Genomic DNA, 16,538 nt, shown 5'->3' on the forward strand with positions numbered 1-16,538 from the left:
CAGGATGCAGAATTCTGATCCCAGTCCTTACCTTAGACTCATGGGCTGTTCGAGCAGTGTCAGCAACCAGCTCCCAAGACAGATCGTTGGTTTTTGGTTTTTGTTGTTGTTTTGTTTTTGTTTTTGTTTTTTTCCCCTGGCCATCTTAATACACATTCCCTTGATCCGTGGCAGTGTGATACCTGTCCACCTCCACAAGAGAGCTTAGCATCTCAGAGCTAATTACTAAGACTGGCTTCTCCGCCCACTCCCGGGGGGTGGGGGGATTGCTGCGATGTGGGCTACCTTTTTCATCTGGAGCAGAACTGGGGGTTATATCAGGACACCGTGTTGCAACCTTGTAATGACATGGCCTCCCCTACCAGCCTCTTGCAACCTTTTTGGACCAAGTGACTCATGTCCCACAGTCCTGGCTGAGTATAGAAACAGCAACAGGCGGCAAACCTGGGTGTTTTTGCACTTATTTTTCTGAATTTCTTCTTAAAATAAATTGCAGTTTCCAGCAGTCAGCAGTGGCCTCCAGCTGACTGTAAGCCTAGAAGCCCGTTGCCCTCTCTGACCCAGGCCCACCCTTTCCCTGTGGTCACCAGCTCCAAGCCTGGGCGCAGATTCCGGGGGGCAGGGAGCAAAGCTCCGGATTAGCACTTTTGTTCCATATAATACCTTCCTTTGTGTAAGGATATTTTCCACTCCGCAATGCTCAGGAGAGCCCCAAATTAGATTCCTCTGGGCCCAGAAGTGTTATCTTTCTTCCTTCTCTTCAGCGTCTGCTGGAAAATAAATAAATAAACACAGTCCAGAACTAGGTGAATCTTGCTGAGGCTGCCTCCAGTGAGGACTGCAGGGCACAGGCTTCCCGAAGCACCGACGGGGTGTCTGCGTTAACTGCACAAACACCCACTCCTATGGGTTGACATGAGTGACCTGTTTATAGAGGGAAAAGATAGGGCAGGCTCATAACAGATCTGATGTAACTGTTGGCGTGTAAACACAACAGTGGATTCTACCGGACCGTGTAACCCAAATATATCCCACTAATATGGTCTTCCCCTCTGTTTATCTCCATGGAGCGACCAGGTGTGCCGGAGTGTCTGTGATCACAGTTATGACTGATAACTGTAGAGCAGCTCCTTGTTTCCCGAGTGCTTTCCGATGCATTTTCTTGTTGGATTCTCAAAACAGCCCTGTGAGATAAGAGGACCATGTACTGTTGGTGTCCTCATCTGTAAAATGAGGGCAGATTAGGTGGTTTCCTCAAGATCACTCATTTCCTTAAACTTAGTCTTTTCAATTTAACTTCCTGCCCTGCGTTCTTTGTATAACAATATGGACTCGCAGTGGGGAGGGGAGCGTCTGGGCCCCTGAGACAGGTGTGGCCTACCTTCCTGCAAAGGAAAAGGTTTAAGAGAATTTAGGCCAATCGGGAAATCATTGAGAATGTTGGAGGACAAAAGTCCTATCATCCCATCCGTTTGCTCCTGGGAGAGGCGATAGGAACCGTCTCTCTTGAGATCCCTGAAGAGCCCAGCTCGAGGTTTGTATGGAGGCTACAGCTCTTGTTCTGTAATTAAACTAGAGCAACACAGCCCCAGAACATAGCTCTTTGGGGTGGGGTGGAAGGCCAAAGGTACGGGAATGTTTCAATCTGATAAGCTGCTAAAGCAAAGTTTAATAATTTTATCTCATTTGGGAACTGTTTTTCTGTGCAGGTATAAACTTGTTTTCCCAGCAGCCTCTGCTCCCAACAAGCTATCAGATATCCAAGGAAAAACCCAAGCCAACACTCGCTCTGTATGTCTGAGTCTTACAGTGAAATAGAATCAGAGCACTCCATACAATGGTCGAGGTCACACCATTGGATTCCAGGGTAATGAGAGGATCCTCGAGCTCACCTGAGTTCAGTGGAGAGCCTGTCTGTGCTTTGTTAGCTTCAACCACATTCCATTCTCATGCCAAGGGGAGTTGGCATCTGGTTGCCAACAGCCGTTGGTGATAACTGTTTTCTGTCTTCACGTGAGCCCTGCCATAGCCACCAAATATTCGCCTTACCAGTGTCCGGTTCTTCTCTGGGCCTACACTTGAAATCTGGGAGTGATGTAAAAAAAAACACAACACAAAAACCAGACATCCGTTAGAAGAAGTGGAGGCTCTAAAATCTAACTACCTAAAGATTGTAATATATTTCCGAAAAAAGTTTTGGAACCAATCAGTTCGAGTGTTGGGGACTGATTCGGGTAACTTCCCAAGACATCTCGAAGCCTCTGATGGTAACGTGGTGCACGCATGCATCAGAATGAGGGTGGGATGCCTTCCCAAGCCTTAGAGATTACTCACTGGTGCTGCTTCCAAGATATTAAATCCCATCTCGCAGCTACTGAAATAATAGACTTAGCCATACTTTTGTGATCTCATCTCTAGACAAGGCCCCAGTCAGGGTAGACTCAGACACCCGCTCAGTTAATGAACATGCTGATTTCTTAGAAGAGGGACTGAGATCATTGCAGTCCTGTGTCCAAAGTCCTTTTAGGCCAAATGCTACTTGCTTGTTGACCTCTTTGCTTGGTTCTCTGCCCTGTCTGTTACAGAGGATGTGAAACCATATCAAGTGAATGGAGTCAACCCTACCTATCCAGAATCCCGCTATACCTCGGATTACTTCATTAGTAAGTTCGTCTTCCACTCTTCTCTCGTTTCGCTTGCTAGCGTGGGAACCTAGGAAAGGATTCCTGTCCCAGATGATCTCAGGCTCCTTCATGGTAATTCTGCGGAAAATAGTATTTTCTTAAATGTGGCCTCTTTGTTATTAATTTTGTTATTCCCACGAGGTATGAGGCTTCAGCCTATTTACATGTTGGTATTTTTATTAACCTGCCAACTCCTACACACTAGGATCTCTCTCGATATCTTCAGCATTGAAAGTCATGCAGAGGGACTACAACTTGACCCCTGAACTTTGATCTTACTTGATCCTGTGTACCATGGTGGCCATCAGAGGTTTGGGTTAGGGACTTGGTTGTGGCCCTTGTTCTTTCCCTTTTTACTAGTAGATATGACAACATTTCCTCTGATCCTTCCTTAAGAGTGTTCCACGTGGCTTCAGGTTCTGTTACAGAAAATAAAACCTTCTCCCTTATGGTAGGTGATGCCTAACCTTCACGGAGAGGGGCCAGAATAAGAGAATTAGGAAAGGGCTGTTCTTATCCGATGGCCTTGCTTTTGAAGGGAGTCTTGAGCAGGTTTGTTTTCATTTTACCTTTTTATTTTATTTTGATTTTTACTCTAATAAGAGCAATGATATTAAGTACTGCGGTAGCAAGGGCTTATTGTGTACCAGAAGTGTTGGTAGGCATTTTACACATATACTCTCCTTTGCGCTTCTTCACAGCGCTCTGAGGGAAATTGCAATCATCCCTATTTTAGAGATGTGTGAATTAAGCCAGAAAAGGGAAGTGTCTTGTCAAGGGAGTATCTTGTTAAGTAGTGGAGCAAGGTGAAACACCCAGGCCCTTCTGACTTAAAATACGTTCCTTTCATTCTGTAAGGTCGTCAGCTTGTTTTCATCTTGTGGGGCTGTTGTGAATGGTGAAGACCTGCCTGTTGTAGGTACCAATTGGCTCTCTCTCCAACAGCACATGTTCTGTGTTTCCAGGTTATGGTATCGAGCATGCTCAGTGCGTTCCTCCCTCGGAGTTCTCAGAGCCTAGCTTCATCACAGAGTCCTACCAGACACTCCATCCCATCAGCTCGGAGGAGCTCCTCTCCCTCAAGTATGAGAACGACTACCCCTCGGTCATTCTCCGGGACCCTCTGCAGACGGACACCTTGCAGACTGACTACTTTGCCATCAAACAAGAAGTTGTAACCCCAGACAACATGTGCATGGGGAGGACCAGTCGTGGTAGGTCAGATTTCTTCTCTAGAAGCTCTTGGGTTTCCAAGAAGTACCTGACATTGTGAGTTTTTCAGGTCCCATTATTTTTTTCTTTGCTCTTGTTCCTGTGCATTCCTTAAGTTTCGGCCTTTCCATTAGAATGTCTAGATACGAAGAGCTTTCCAACATGGAAGTGTTGCCAAGTCCACCATGATGACAAAGACGGTGCGTCCGTTGGTGGAATTGGTGTGATGACCGATCCCATTTCTTATTTGGGTAAAATATTTTATGAAACGATAACTCTAGTTGAAGGTGGTTGTTTTTTAAGGTGTGAGTTATCTTCTGTGAGAGCATTTTGCTTGGGGAAGACATAATCTGATAAGAATGATTCAGGTGATCTTCCTGGAAAGCTCTTAGCTTCCCACGTAGCCTAGCGATCCTCCCAGAGTAGTCCTGCGTCAGACTGCAGACCTGGGCTTGCTATCTGAATGACCTCTGTTTCTCAATCTGGGCTCTCTAGCCTCCTGCGACTTCTTTGGTTTGGGGAGATACAAGATGGTTAACCAACGGTTTATTTGGAACCAGTCATCAGCAGTGTGGTGAAAGTGTGTATTTAGCTAGAGGACCAGGGAGAGAGTTGGCCAGAGGCTTCCAGAAGAAGGTACTCTTGTTGACATGACTTATGACAATGATAAAATATCCACTGACAGTGAAGTAAATGTTTCAAAATAGAGCTGACTCACTTTATAAAGCAAGAAAAATAAAAAAGGAAGAAAGTTAAGTACACCCGAATTTAAGATCAGGACACGAATGCTCAGAGGTGCAGCCCACCTCCTCAAGTGTCCAGATTGTTTTGTGTCTGAGAGAAGTGCAGTCCTCTGTAAGGAGGGATTTGTTCATCGAGGAAGAACTAGCCAATTTCTAGAGAGTTGAAAAAAAAAAAAAAAGATTTTTCCAGTGGATAAAGGGGAAAAAAACTATGAACAGGAAGAGGAACAGGAGAAGCTCATCCGAGTGGTGCTCTGAGGCATTTGGTTGCAGGAGTCGGGCTTGGCCGGCCTTGTAGTGATTTCTGCTTAGGGATCACCCTGCGCCCCTCCTCTGAGTCTCTCAGAGCGGATCCCAAAGACATCTTTACTTTGAAGAATCACTCTGCAGGCACCAGGGGCCATCCATGTTGTCGTCTTCTTCGAGCTTCAGCCTCATGCTTCCTCCCAGCAGGCCCTAGGAAGAGCGGCGGGCCCTGCAGAGGGAAAGTCCCTAGCAAAATCTGAACCTGCAATCTTCCTTCTTAGGGCCCCAGGGTGTTTGTGTGTCAGACCGAAGGGGTTGGGTGGAACCAGTTTTGCCTTCCCCTTTCTGACTCTTTTTTTATTTTTGGATGCATGTCTATTTAAATACATACACACATGTATGTGTATTTTTTTCTTTTTTCTTTTTTTCTTTCTTTCTTTCTTTCTTTTTTTTTTTTCAGACAGGTCAAAGCAACAAAACTACTTTCTTTCTCATGGGGCTTTCTGTGCATAGATGTGATGAGGCCGGGGCTGACTGAGGGTTGGGCCCAGGCACGGTGTCACTCGGGGAGCTCTGCCGTCACCTTGTTTCTAAATTGCGTCTGGCTTTGCTTTTGTGGGATTGTCCCTTCTCCCTCTCCTTCTCTCGGCTCTGGGTTTAGGGCCCCACCATCCTTCCAACCCCATGTCAGTGACTGGGGGACCAGATAGCAACCCGAGAAGAGGGGCAGGAGATGTTTCTCTCTGACCCCGTTCCCCCTCCCTCCGAGCAAACTGACCATCGGCACCGGAGAGGAAGCTCTTGTTGTTCTCAGCTGCTGTTTGCATGTTAGAGGTCCCGCACACCAGCCCTTGGACGTGCGGTGAGCGGTTAGACAGAGAGCATGACTGCTAGCTGACGATTAGTAGTAATGATCACAGTGTCCCTATACTGCATTATAGGCTACAAAGTGCTTCTGTGTCCCACTTCTTTGGACTCTGAGTACTGTCTTTGTGTCAGGGTGTCCAGAGCGTTGCTGGGGAGGCTACCTCGTCTACTGTGTAGCGTCCTCTCAGGCCTGTTTGGTGGAGTCAGATGGCTTTGGAAGGCCTTGCTCTGAGACAGCTCACAGAGAAGCCGGCCAGTGGGCGTCTTAGAGGACACAGGCTTCCCTGCCTGAGCACAGTAGCATAACTGAGTGCCTAATCCAGTTGGATCCAACCCATTTTTGGAGAAAATACCCGTAAACGAAGGTTCCCAGCTCCAGGATTGTGAAATAGAGCTAAAATGAAAGCAGCCTACTGCTATAAACCGCAACTCTCAACAGAGTTACATTTGGCTCATGTTTGAGAGGCTGCCAGAGGGTGGTTATGGCCTAGTTTAGTGCCCTTGCTTCTTGGGGCTCCTTGGAAACTCAGCTCTCCTGCTTTGGAAAGTTCAGTCTCTATGCCCTCCAAATAGAAAAGTGACTGATAGCGAGAGAATCGTTTCAGAAAGATTGAAGTATAAATGCTGCCTAAAGTGTTGGTGACTTGCTGGGGTGTTCTCCACGAAAAGGTGAATTCTCTTTCTTAGGCTGTTGGTGTGTTTGTCTCACAGAGAAATTGAATGACCATTAAGATGGGTAGCTGGTCTAAGCAAACGCCTTTTTATGAGATGCCGCAAATTTTCCTTGTTCTGTTAAAAAGAGGCTATTGCATTCTGGTTGTAGGCTGTTTTCTTGAGTCTTTTCATGTGAATTTCTGGAAAAGACGATTCTTTCATTTGTTATGATAATAAAAAACTTACATATGTGCCAGTGGATGGGGTAGGCGGTGCCAGTAACCCATGGAGCTCTTAGTCTGCCTTCTAGAGATTACTCTTCTTTGGATGATTGGAGGAAGGAATGAGATCAAGTGGATAAATAACTACCTTTCTGTTAACAGCAGTATTGGAGGGGGTAAGAGGTTCAGGAAATCTTACAACAGTGGCTTTACAAAAAATATATATATTTAACTGAATACCTCTTAATCTTGGATTGTTTTTGGTTGCTTGTTTAAATTTTATGAGCGACGTATCTTCCCTCCTAATTACTGTATATTTAATTTTGGTTTAGACACCATAATTAAATGTTTGAATTCCACTGTTTTAGCCATTCCCCACTATTATGAAGGGGAGAATACACCAGAAAACCACCAGTATTAGCTTGTATCGGCCAACCGTATTCTGGGTTTTAAACTCTATCGTAGACCAGCCACCCCTGAACAATTGAGAGTTGACCTAGTATTTCTACACACACGTTTGTCACATCCATTTGCCTCTTGGCCAGTGCTGACCTGAGGTCGTCATGTAGTCTCCCATGGTGATTTAATTTAGGTTGCCTGAAAAGTATCTGAAAGGGGAACATAGAAAATATTCCTGTGTGCTTTTCAGCTTTTAGATACATTTATTTTCCTCTAAATTATTTATTTTTTGGGTTAGTCTTCCTTTTCATGGCATTTTTGCCAATGGAAATTTCTCTAGGAGCTCTTATGCAATCGTAGCAGCTGTTTATAACCTGGTTTGGGAAATTAATGAACTTGCATGATCTTGTGGTCAGTTAAGAATGCCTTAAGCAACTCATAGAGTAAAGGATTTCTGACTTTGCTATGGACCTTAACTCTTTAATCAACTCCTTTGTGTTTTATTGCCCACACTCCCCCACTGAAGTATAAATTCCAAGTACAAAGTTGTACTTGGAGAGGATGAAGAACATGGATTTTTCTATTTAGAAGAGCGATAGTGTTTTTTTTTTTTTTTTTTAACTCCTGGAAAAAGCATCTCATTACTTATTTCTCGATTTGAGAAGGCATGGAGGCAGGGCATATAATTCATTTTAAAATAGTATTTGGAAAAAAATGCTAAAAAATAACACTTATGTTCCAAGGTCAAGGAAGTTCAATCTGCTCTTAGTCTAATGGAATATTTTTTCTTATGACCAAAATATATTGCCAAATTTGGCCTTTTGAAATCATCTCATTGGCCTGAGTGGGAATAGGGAGTTGAGCCTGACACTGCTGAGATTTCTTCATCTCTTCGTTGAGTCTAATACGTCAGCCAGAAATTCCGTAATCTCAAGGGTGATTCTCCACTTTTGGATTTCCGGCTCTAGAAGTCTTGAGGCCCCAAACACTGCTGTCTCCCTCTGACAGTATGAGCAGCATGCAAGGAATCTCTGTCCTAGGCCTGTAACACAAGACAACACAGTGGCAATGGGCCCTCGGATTGTGGCCCCGTGTGGTGCCCTTCCCCAGAGGAAAGCCATGAGCTTCCGTTTCCACTGGCCTCTCCCTTCTTCCATCCCTCCTGCAGGTCTGACGAGCAATCCGTCCTCACTAAGAGGGTTTTTACAGTTGTCTTTTCCCAATCCCTCCTCCCCTGCCCTCTTCCTACCTCCTCTACCTCCAGGTAAGCTCGGGGGCCAGGACTCTTTTGAGAGCGTGGAGAGCTACGATAGTTGTGACCGCCTTACCCAGTCCTGGAGCAGCCAGTCATCTTTCAACAGCCTGCAGCGCGTCCCCTCCTATGACAGCTTCGACTCAGAGGACTATCCAGCCGCCCTGCCCAACCACAAGCCCAAGGGCACCTTCAAGGACTATGTGCGTGACCGTGCTGACCTCAACAAGGACAAACCTGTCATTCCTGCTGCTGCCCTGGCTGGCTACACAGGTAGGCGCCCTGCCCCTACCTCAGCAGCCTCTCTGCGCTTGTCGCCATGGGTGGGCTCTGTAGAAGGCACCATGCGCATATTCCTAGAGACTGAAGTCAGCCTCTTTCTTTTTTGGAGGAGTGGGGAGAAGAAGATTCTAGGTCTGGTCAGTCTCTCACACCACTCTGTTTGTGACTGGCCATCAGTTTTTGCAAGTAAACAGCATCATTCTTTCCTAGGGGATCATTTCCAAGAGTGGTAGGAAGACCGTCTCTCTCAAGGGCATCACTGACTGAATGGCTTACACTCTAGATTCTTCTGTAGTAGAATTCTCATTAGGCTTGCTGTTCAAATGGGAAAAGGTCCTTAGTCACATTGTACTCTGTCCAGATCTGGCCTCTGTAGGAAACCTGTTTTGTTTTGTTTTGTTTTGTTTTTCTTATTTAGCTTTATTATTGATTTTCTTCTAGGAGTGAAAGTTCTAGTTGTGGTGAATGAAGAAAGAGCATAGGGAAAAGAAGATGTATGTTGAGAGCTTAGGCTTTGATTAAGAATCTGCTAGTAAAACAATTCATTGTCTGAATGAGCTGTCAGCATGGGTGCTGCCTAACCTTGGAGACGCGTGACGAGTGTATCTGAGAAATGTCCAAGGAGTGTTCATGGGTTGACTATCAGATCCTTTCTATAGGATTGTAGTGTTCTCTAAGAATTAGGAATTGTGTCGTGAGTGGAGCTTATTTTAAGCTTTGATTACTCGGCTGTGGTGTAGGCCACTACTCTCTTCTAATTGACTCCACCCTGGACAGGTTGACATGTGGGTACCCTTTATGTGGATGGAGGCAAACAGTCCTACCTGTGTTTCCAGGGAGGTACCTGTCTGATCTTAAGAGTGTGCTTGATCCTTATTCTTGTGTCAGGGAAGCCTCAAGATTTTACTAGGAAAGCGAGCTGAGCTTTGAGAACAACTCAAAAGCTTGGAGAAATTACTCCTTCAGAGATCAGGAGTGTGCCTTTTATGCTGCATCCCACATAGCTCCTAGGGCAGTGCATTGCATGAAGAGGTGCTCAGGAATTATGTCTGTGTTTTGAGGTAGCAACAAGCTCTCTATAGAGAGTCAGGACCCAGAAAGGCACGTAAAGGTCCCCTACCCTGTTTTTTTCTACTGGAACCTCCCATAGTCTTTGCTTGAACGTCACTAGTGTGTGGGAACGTGCTGATTTTCAAGGGAATCCTCCCCCATCTCTGGACAGCAGACTCTTAGAGAAGTCACCGCTTTCCTTGAAGGACATCTGGAATGAGGAAAAGAAAGTTCAGTCTCTTTCAAGATGTGCAAGAGTCCGTCCTGGCTCCTGTAGCTTTAGCTCCTAGGTATTTTAAGCCCTGAACTCCAGTTGGATACTGATGAAGGAGGGGAGAAGTGCAGCTTAATCAGGGGGAGAAAGGAAAGGCCAAGGAGCCTCCAGCATGACTCTGTGGGCTTTGCAGGCGGCGGTGTCTCTAACTGGTTGCGCTTGGTTCTGTTTTCGTGCTGCTCTGCCATTTGCTGCAGGTAAAGGCCAGCTCGTCTGCAGTTTGCACCAAGTCCTCAAATTGCTTTGTCCTTATTGGAAGTATTTCTGTATTCTCTCTGGCATCATGTCCCCTATAACCACCGGCATCCACAATCATTGTTCTAACCCCATGGCATCATTCTCTCTTAGCTAGGTATGTCATAATGAGAAGTTTGCTACTTAGGGTAGTTTTGTGGATAATGAGACTGAGTAAACTGACTTTAAGTTCTAAAGTCTGGGTTATGGCCAAAGAAAGCCTTATGGTTGAGGTCAACCTTCGTGGGATAAGATTCTGGTAAGGATCCCTGGCTACCCTGCAGAAGATCTAGAAGTTTCTGGGAAGGGTAAAAGCCTGGTCTCCACCTCAGATAGAAACCCCTCTGAACGTGTGACATGTATTAGTTACTGCATTTTCTATGTGGGAGAAGCCTACAGAGCTAACAGTCTACAAGAGTGACTTAAAGCGTTTTAACTTAGATGAGCTTAGTCTTTGAAAGAATTATCTGAGAGTTGGGGAATCTTTCCAAGTGTCCCAGTTTCAGGGCGAGACAGACAGGGATGAATCAGAAATTCTAAGAACTAGGGACGAATATGAAATACAAATTAGATAAATGAACAGCCATCAAGAGAGCCAACACCAGTGTGCTGCCCAAGAGTCTTCTCTGGCAATCCAGACTCAGAGCCAAATACATAAGAGCCCCAGAAAGTTCTTTCAGCACAAATATAGGCATGTCCTGGAGGTCTGAGTTACAGTGGATGTCCCCCCTTATCTGGATGGGTTGTTTTTAAAAGGTGCTTTCATTTTCTCCCTCCCCTCCCTCCCTCTCTCCGTCTCTCTGTCTCTCTCTGTCTCTCCTTCTCTCTCTCTAAGGGAATATTCAGTGAGTGGAAGGAAAAGAAAGGTGACTCAGTTAAAGGCCTCGAAGACTGAAGTAGTCCCTTATATTAAAAAGCACGTTTTAAGCGTCTCACCATCCAGTGTTGCTCTCTGACCCTGGGGATGTAACTTTTCACACCGTTTCAGATGGTGGTAAGAACAATAGCCCAGAAAACAGAAGTCCCCTGGGCCACTCCCCCCCCCCCCCCCCAGAGCTAGAGCCCCAGCTCTAGCACACTGTGTGATTTAGGCAAATTTACCTTGTACCTTTTTCTACTTTTAGTGAAGTGGAAGTGTTCATCCTTATCTTGGTGGTGGGAGATCTGTGAAAATGTAATTTAACTAAATCAATTAATTAAACAAATGAGTGCTAGACATTGTACTAGACATGGGGTGCAGGGAGCTCCGTTACAACCAATCCATTGTTTCAGCAAATGTTTCTGAGCACATGTTGAGTGCAGATAAGGGCCAGTTGCCCTTGGGGGTTCATTATCTTGTCGAATTCAAGATATTATAATTGTCCTTAGACTTGGACTGGATTTTCTTCATGCTGTGGTCTGAATGAAGGTCAGGATTTGTGAGGCACGTGGGGGGCAGCCCAAATTTTGGTGACGTTTTCCCTGGGCTCAGTGCCTGGTGAACATCTGTCCACACTGCAAACTAATTCTATGTGGTGTTTCCTTTGCCCTTGCATGTTCACTGTGGTCCCTTAGCATTCCAGGTACATCCTAGGGAGTTGGGGATAGGGAGCCTCTGCAGCCCTCTCCACCAGCCTGGGAGCATGCGGTGCCTGGGGTTCCTAGAAACGGGGCTCTGACCTTACACGGACATGTTAAGATGAGCTGAAGTTTGGAAAAGTGCTTTGGAAAGTGGAAAGCATTGTATGAATGTTGGCAAACTTTTTGTTTCTTGTAAAAATTAGACCTATTTTCCATCTCAAGTTCTGCCTCCTTTTTGTTCATTCCCTTAAAATCCGAATACTCCAGAGTCTGTGTGGCCACACGGTAGGAGCAGTGGTACCTTTATATCACTGTTATTTGGCCTGAACTACAGTGTGTATGCATGGATCCTTCAAGCTGGGAAGAGAGTCATTTCTCTGCCATTACACACGGGGGGCCTTTGTCTATATCACCTTCAAAGGAATACATTTCACTTCTTCACATGATGTCTTAGTTACTGCACTGTACGTGTGGAAATCAGTTAGAAACCGAATTTTCACATTCTCTTGCACAGTTACATTCTTCCTCCGAAGATAAGAAAATTGCATCAACCTTCACTGGGCTCCCATGGCAACTTGTTAAATTAGGTCAAGATGTGGGGGCAGATAACATGGCTTGAAAGCCTGCCTGTGAGCTGAGTTAAGAATACATCAAATGCAATGCTGGCTTCCGCCAAAATGTACCTTCCTACCTTACTGTGAACTGTTACGGTTATCAAACTGATACAATCAGAAAGCTCCATTTTCTCTTGTTTGAAGATACATTATGAACCCCATCTAATTACAAAACAATCCAAGAGAAGTGGCCCAGCGTTTTCTGCCTATTTAATAGACCTAAGCAGTATGCTTTCCAGATCCCTGAAAAATGTAGGGCTCTCTGATTTTTTTTTTCTCTCCAACTGCAGTAGCTATAGAAGAATATACTGATTTGTCGACTGGTATTCTCTCCTCTTCCAGCCCCATTTTATGGATGATAAAACTGAGGCACAAAAAGTGACTTATTCAAGACCAGATAATTGCCATGTGCACAGAAGTAGCTCATGAGTTGAATCTTAAGTGCCAGATGTCTCACTCGACTACGAAATCTTTCTCCATGTTAAGAAATGAGGATACTCATTGCTTATCTCAGTTGCTTTCATACAGTAGATTAGGGGCCTTGTGTCCACTTGTTACCAATTAGCTCTGTGTGTATATGGGTTAGCGGTGTGTAGGACATAGTGCTAGCCTTTGGCTTCAGTCTGGAGTTATTGGCCTATAAGTCACCTTCATCGAACTTCACTCCAGATTGCCAGACAGATAAGGCATTGCCACAGATAAGGCATCTGTTCCTAGCACTTCTGCACCTGTTCCTGAGTCGGCCTGGTAGTAATTCTATTGCCCGGGTATGTCCCCACCCACAATTGCATCATTGTGAATGAGGTGGCTAGGGTCTTTTTTTCGTCCTGAAGCCTGAAAAAGGCTAAACCCAAAGCCACTCATTAACTGTCACAAAATTCTTTCTTCTAGTGCTGTGCAGATTTGTGAAAATGCAGTTCCTCATTTTCCTTCTGGCTAAATTTGGGACCATCTGGAATTCAACTTTCAAATATTTTTGCACCAAACATCACACACAGTCTTGTAGAAAAAGAAGCCCCAGGCACTCCCCGTAGGTTCTCTCAAATTGCTTCTGGCCTGAAAGAAATCTTCTCGCCATGTCATAGGTGGGTCTAGAACCAGTCTCAAGTCACACACAGTAAGAAAGTCCCTAGGCCAAGCCCAGAACCTTGGAGTTCTGGCTTGTAGTAAAGTTTTAGAGTTCAGTAACCCAGAGCGACTGCTAAAACATGTTTTTGAAAATAAATAACTTCATTGCAAAGGAAGTGCTTCAAAGCCCTTCAATTCAGAATGAAACCTGAGATTTGGCAGCGTTACCTGAAATCACAGTTTTCTGAAGGAAAACTGGATTGCAAAATAATCTCAAGGTACTCAGGTACAAATAACAACTGAGGAAGCTTTTGGTACGAGCCTCAGTTACTGATAAGGAAAGGGTCTGAGGGGGTCACCTAAGCAGTTCATAGTGCAGCGTGGATTTGTGCAGAAGAGTTCTGAAATTCCTAACCCAGGTGGATATGTTATTAGGAATAGCGTAGAGCTTTCTAATTTGGGGGCGAAGGGAGGGATGATTACCCAACCCAAGCTCTGGAATATAGTGTCTGTATACTATCAGTATAAGACAGTGTGAATTGAAGAAGAGACAACTTGTTTTTTTTTTTTTTAAGATTTTATTTATTTATTTGACAGAGAGAGCAAGAGAGTACAAGCAGGAGGAGGGGTAGAAGGAGAGAGAGAAGCAGGCTCCGTGCCAAGCAGAGGGCCTGAGGCGGGGCTCCATTCCAGCACCCTGGGATCATGACCTGAGCCAAAGGCAGACGCTTAACCATCTGAGCCACCCAGGCGCCCCAAGAGACAGCTTGTTGACAGGAATATAGAACTCTCTTGGGGCAGGAGCCATCTTTTCCAGGAGCCCTGAGGTTCTTAGGGCAGGCAAAGCTGGAGATGGCTGGGGGCTGCCACAGTATCACTGTAGGGCATCCGTGGGCAGTGCCTGGATGGAATGGGGGCAAAGAGCTTAGAAATGAGAAAGGCAGCAACAGAGAATGTCTCCCCTTTCTGGCTCAGAGGCCCTGTGTTTAGCAGGTTGCAGGAAGCCAGGCAGACCCCCTTGGCCTAAATGGGACCTTGCTGCCAGCCAGCATCTTAGAAGCGGGGCGGGATTCCCATTCTCTGTGCTGTGTTTGGCAGTGGGTCCTGGGGGGTGCGTGGAATGGTTTGGGGGCATCTCCCTGGAATAATGGGTTAATGTGATGCTCAGTTATGAGACTGATGGGAAAATACTTTGGAGCATGGGAGAGGGAAACCCCTTGGGAAATTTGAACTGGATGAGAGGAGAAGTTCCTTTCCGTGGCCCAGAGAACACTTTCACTGCTCTGCCTCTTGATTGGCCACAAGTAGAAAAAGATCACAAGGTAGCAGGATTCGGCCTTCTGGCTAATTTTTTTTTTCTCTAAATGTCTTTTAAAAAATGTGGAAAGGGAGGTTCTCCTTCTCCGCCAGGTGTTTATGAAGACCCCGGCTGACTGAACCACCTCCTTGTCTTGATTCAGTTACAGCAATACCTTGCAAGCTGTCTCTGCCCATTTCTACTTCGCAAAATGGGCCTCAGTCCCTGGTGTTGTTTCCAGCGATCCGAGGCTGAGCGGGTGCATGGCTTTGGGATTGCAGGAAACTTGCAAGGCACCCCTCTCTTCTGGGGACAGCTCCCTGCCTGTTTCAGAGGTGTCCCGAAGTCTCACATTTTGTGGGTCACTGTTTCTTTAACACAGTCTAACTACATATGATGGAATTGGGTGGTGACTGTTCTGGAATTCGACTCTGTCTCCAGTTTGAGGCTCCACCTTTTTTGTCTTTGAAGTAAAATGTTTCCACTGAGCAAAATTCAACCCGGGTGCTGCTAAGGCCTCCATACCTTGTTGCCCTTAACCAACAGGCCCTGGAAACTCCCCGCAGCTTCTGTTGGGAAAGGTCCTGCCAGACATATTCCTGCTGGTGCCCCTTGGCATCTTTCTCTTTTCCTTGGATGGTCTTCACTGCTCTGGAGCTTGAGCAGTGCACTCACTGGTCCTCGGCAGAGACTCAATTCAAGGGAATCTGTTCTCTCCCCATCTTCCCGATGGCAGCCTTCATGTGCGGCCCGCTGGTTGGAGGGTCTGCCTTCTCTTTTCAGTCCCGGTAAAACACCCGAGAGGGAGGCCTTGTCAGACTGTGTAAGCCCTGGGTAGTTTCCTGTATGCGTGAAGAGCCGGACTCGGGAGCCAGGCAGCCTGAGTGTGGCCCGGCTTTGCCACGGACCACGTGTGACCTCAGCCAGGCTAGCATCACTGTGCCTCAGGATTCTCATCTGCAAGATGCTAATAATAGTAGTTACTATCTCAGAGGGTTGTTGTGAGAATTGAGGGCATAGTTTGTGGAAAGCACTCAGGACCCTTGCTGGGCACGTAGCGCATACTACTGTTCCGTATTATCCTCCAGCCTCCGTCTTTCCAATATAATTCTCTTTTTTTAAAGATTTTATTTATTTATTTATTTGACAGAGAGAGCGTGCCCAGGAAGGAGAGAGGGGCAGAGACAGAGGGACAGACAGACTCCCCACTGAGCAGGAAGCCTGATGTGGGCCTTGATCCCAGGACCCCGGGATCATGACCTGAGCCGAAGGCAGATGTTGAACCGACTGGGCCACCCAGGCGCCCCTCCACTATAATTCTATATTTATATTCCTTGAGGTCCAGGGGATAGTGTATTTTATTTAGAGAATTCCAGTATTGGTGGCAGTGACGTAGGGCCCAGAAGATATTTCATATTCGATTAGGTCATGTGTATTCAGCTATTCAGCTCAACCCACATGTGTATTAAGCTCCTGCTGAGTCCTAGCCTCTTTCATGTACATTACCTTTTTTTTTTTAAACTATCACTGACAACCCCACGAGGTAGCTTCAGTTATTCTTATTGTACAAATGAGGGAATCAAGGTTCAGACAGGGAAAGAGGTCTAGCCTGAAGTCACACAGAGAACCACAAGGAAGATGCCCTTCCAAGTTTTTCACGATATCAGACAATTAGTGGGAAAACAGTCACTTGTTAGTGTGTTGTTTGGGGTCTGCTAAGACGTAGATGGCAAGACATGGTTAGACTCGCAAGACATGTATTTGGGTGTGAGGGAGATCTGTAAAGGACAAAGGGGGGGATGGCTAGGGAAGGTGGGGGAGCCTTTCTACCATGCTGCAGGTCTGTCACCTGGAAAAGGAGAGAGGGAAGGAGGATCTGGA

The 16,538-nt window shown here is 45.9% G+C and overlaps 1 protein-coding gene across 4 annotated transcripts in view; it reads left to right on the plus strand.

Moving 5' to 3' along the window:
- ETS1 (ETS proto-oncogene 1, transcription factor) overlaps positions 1 to 16,538 on the plus strand; it is a 62,958-nt gene that overhangs the window by 34,775 nt on the left and 11,645 nt on the right. For 2 of the 4 annotated variants that reach the window (XM_028120803.2, XM_028120804.2), the window contains 3 exons: positions 2,586 to 2,663; positions 3,650 to 3,898; positions 8,291 to 8,551. In XM_028120803.2, the coding sequence (XP_027976604.1) occupies positions 2,586 to 2,663; positions 3,650 to 3,898; positions 8,291 to 8,551 (588 nt within the window). The remainder of the gene's footprint in view (positions 1 to 2,585; positions 2,664 to 3,649; positions 3,899 to 8,290; positions 8,552 to 16,538) is intronic. The other 2 variants (XM_028120805.2, XM_028120806.2) reach the window with 1 other exon arrangement.

The sequence above is a fragment of the Eumetopias jubatus genome, unplaced genomic scaffold, assembly GCF_037043125.1.
Source record: "Eumetopias jubatus isolate StellerSeaLion01/CBP00866 unplaced genomic scaffold, mEumJub1_p1.0 scaffold_13, whole genome shotgun sequence".
Lineage (NCBI taxonomy): Eukaryota > Metazoa > Chordata > Mammalia > Carnivora > Otariidae > Eumetopias > Eumetopias jubatus.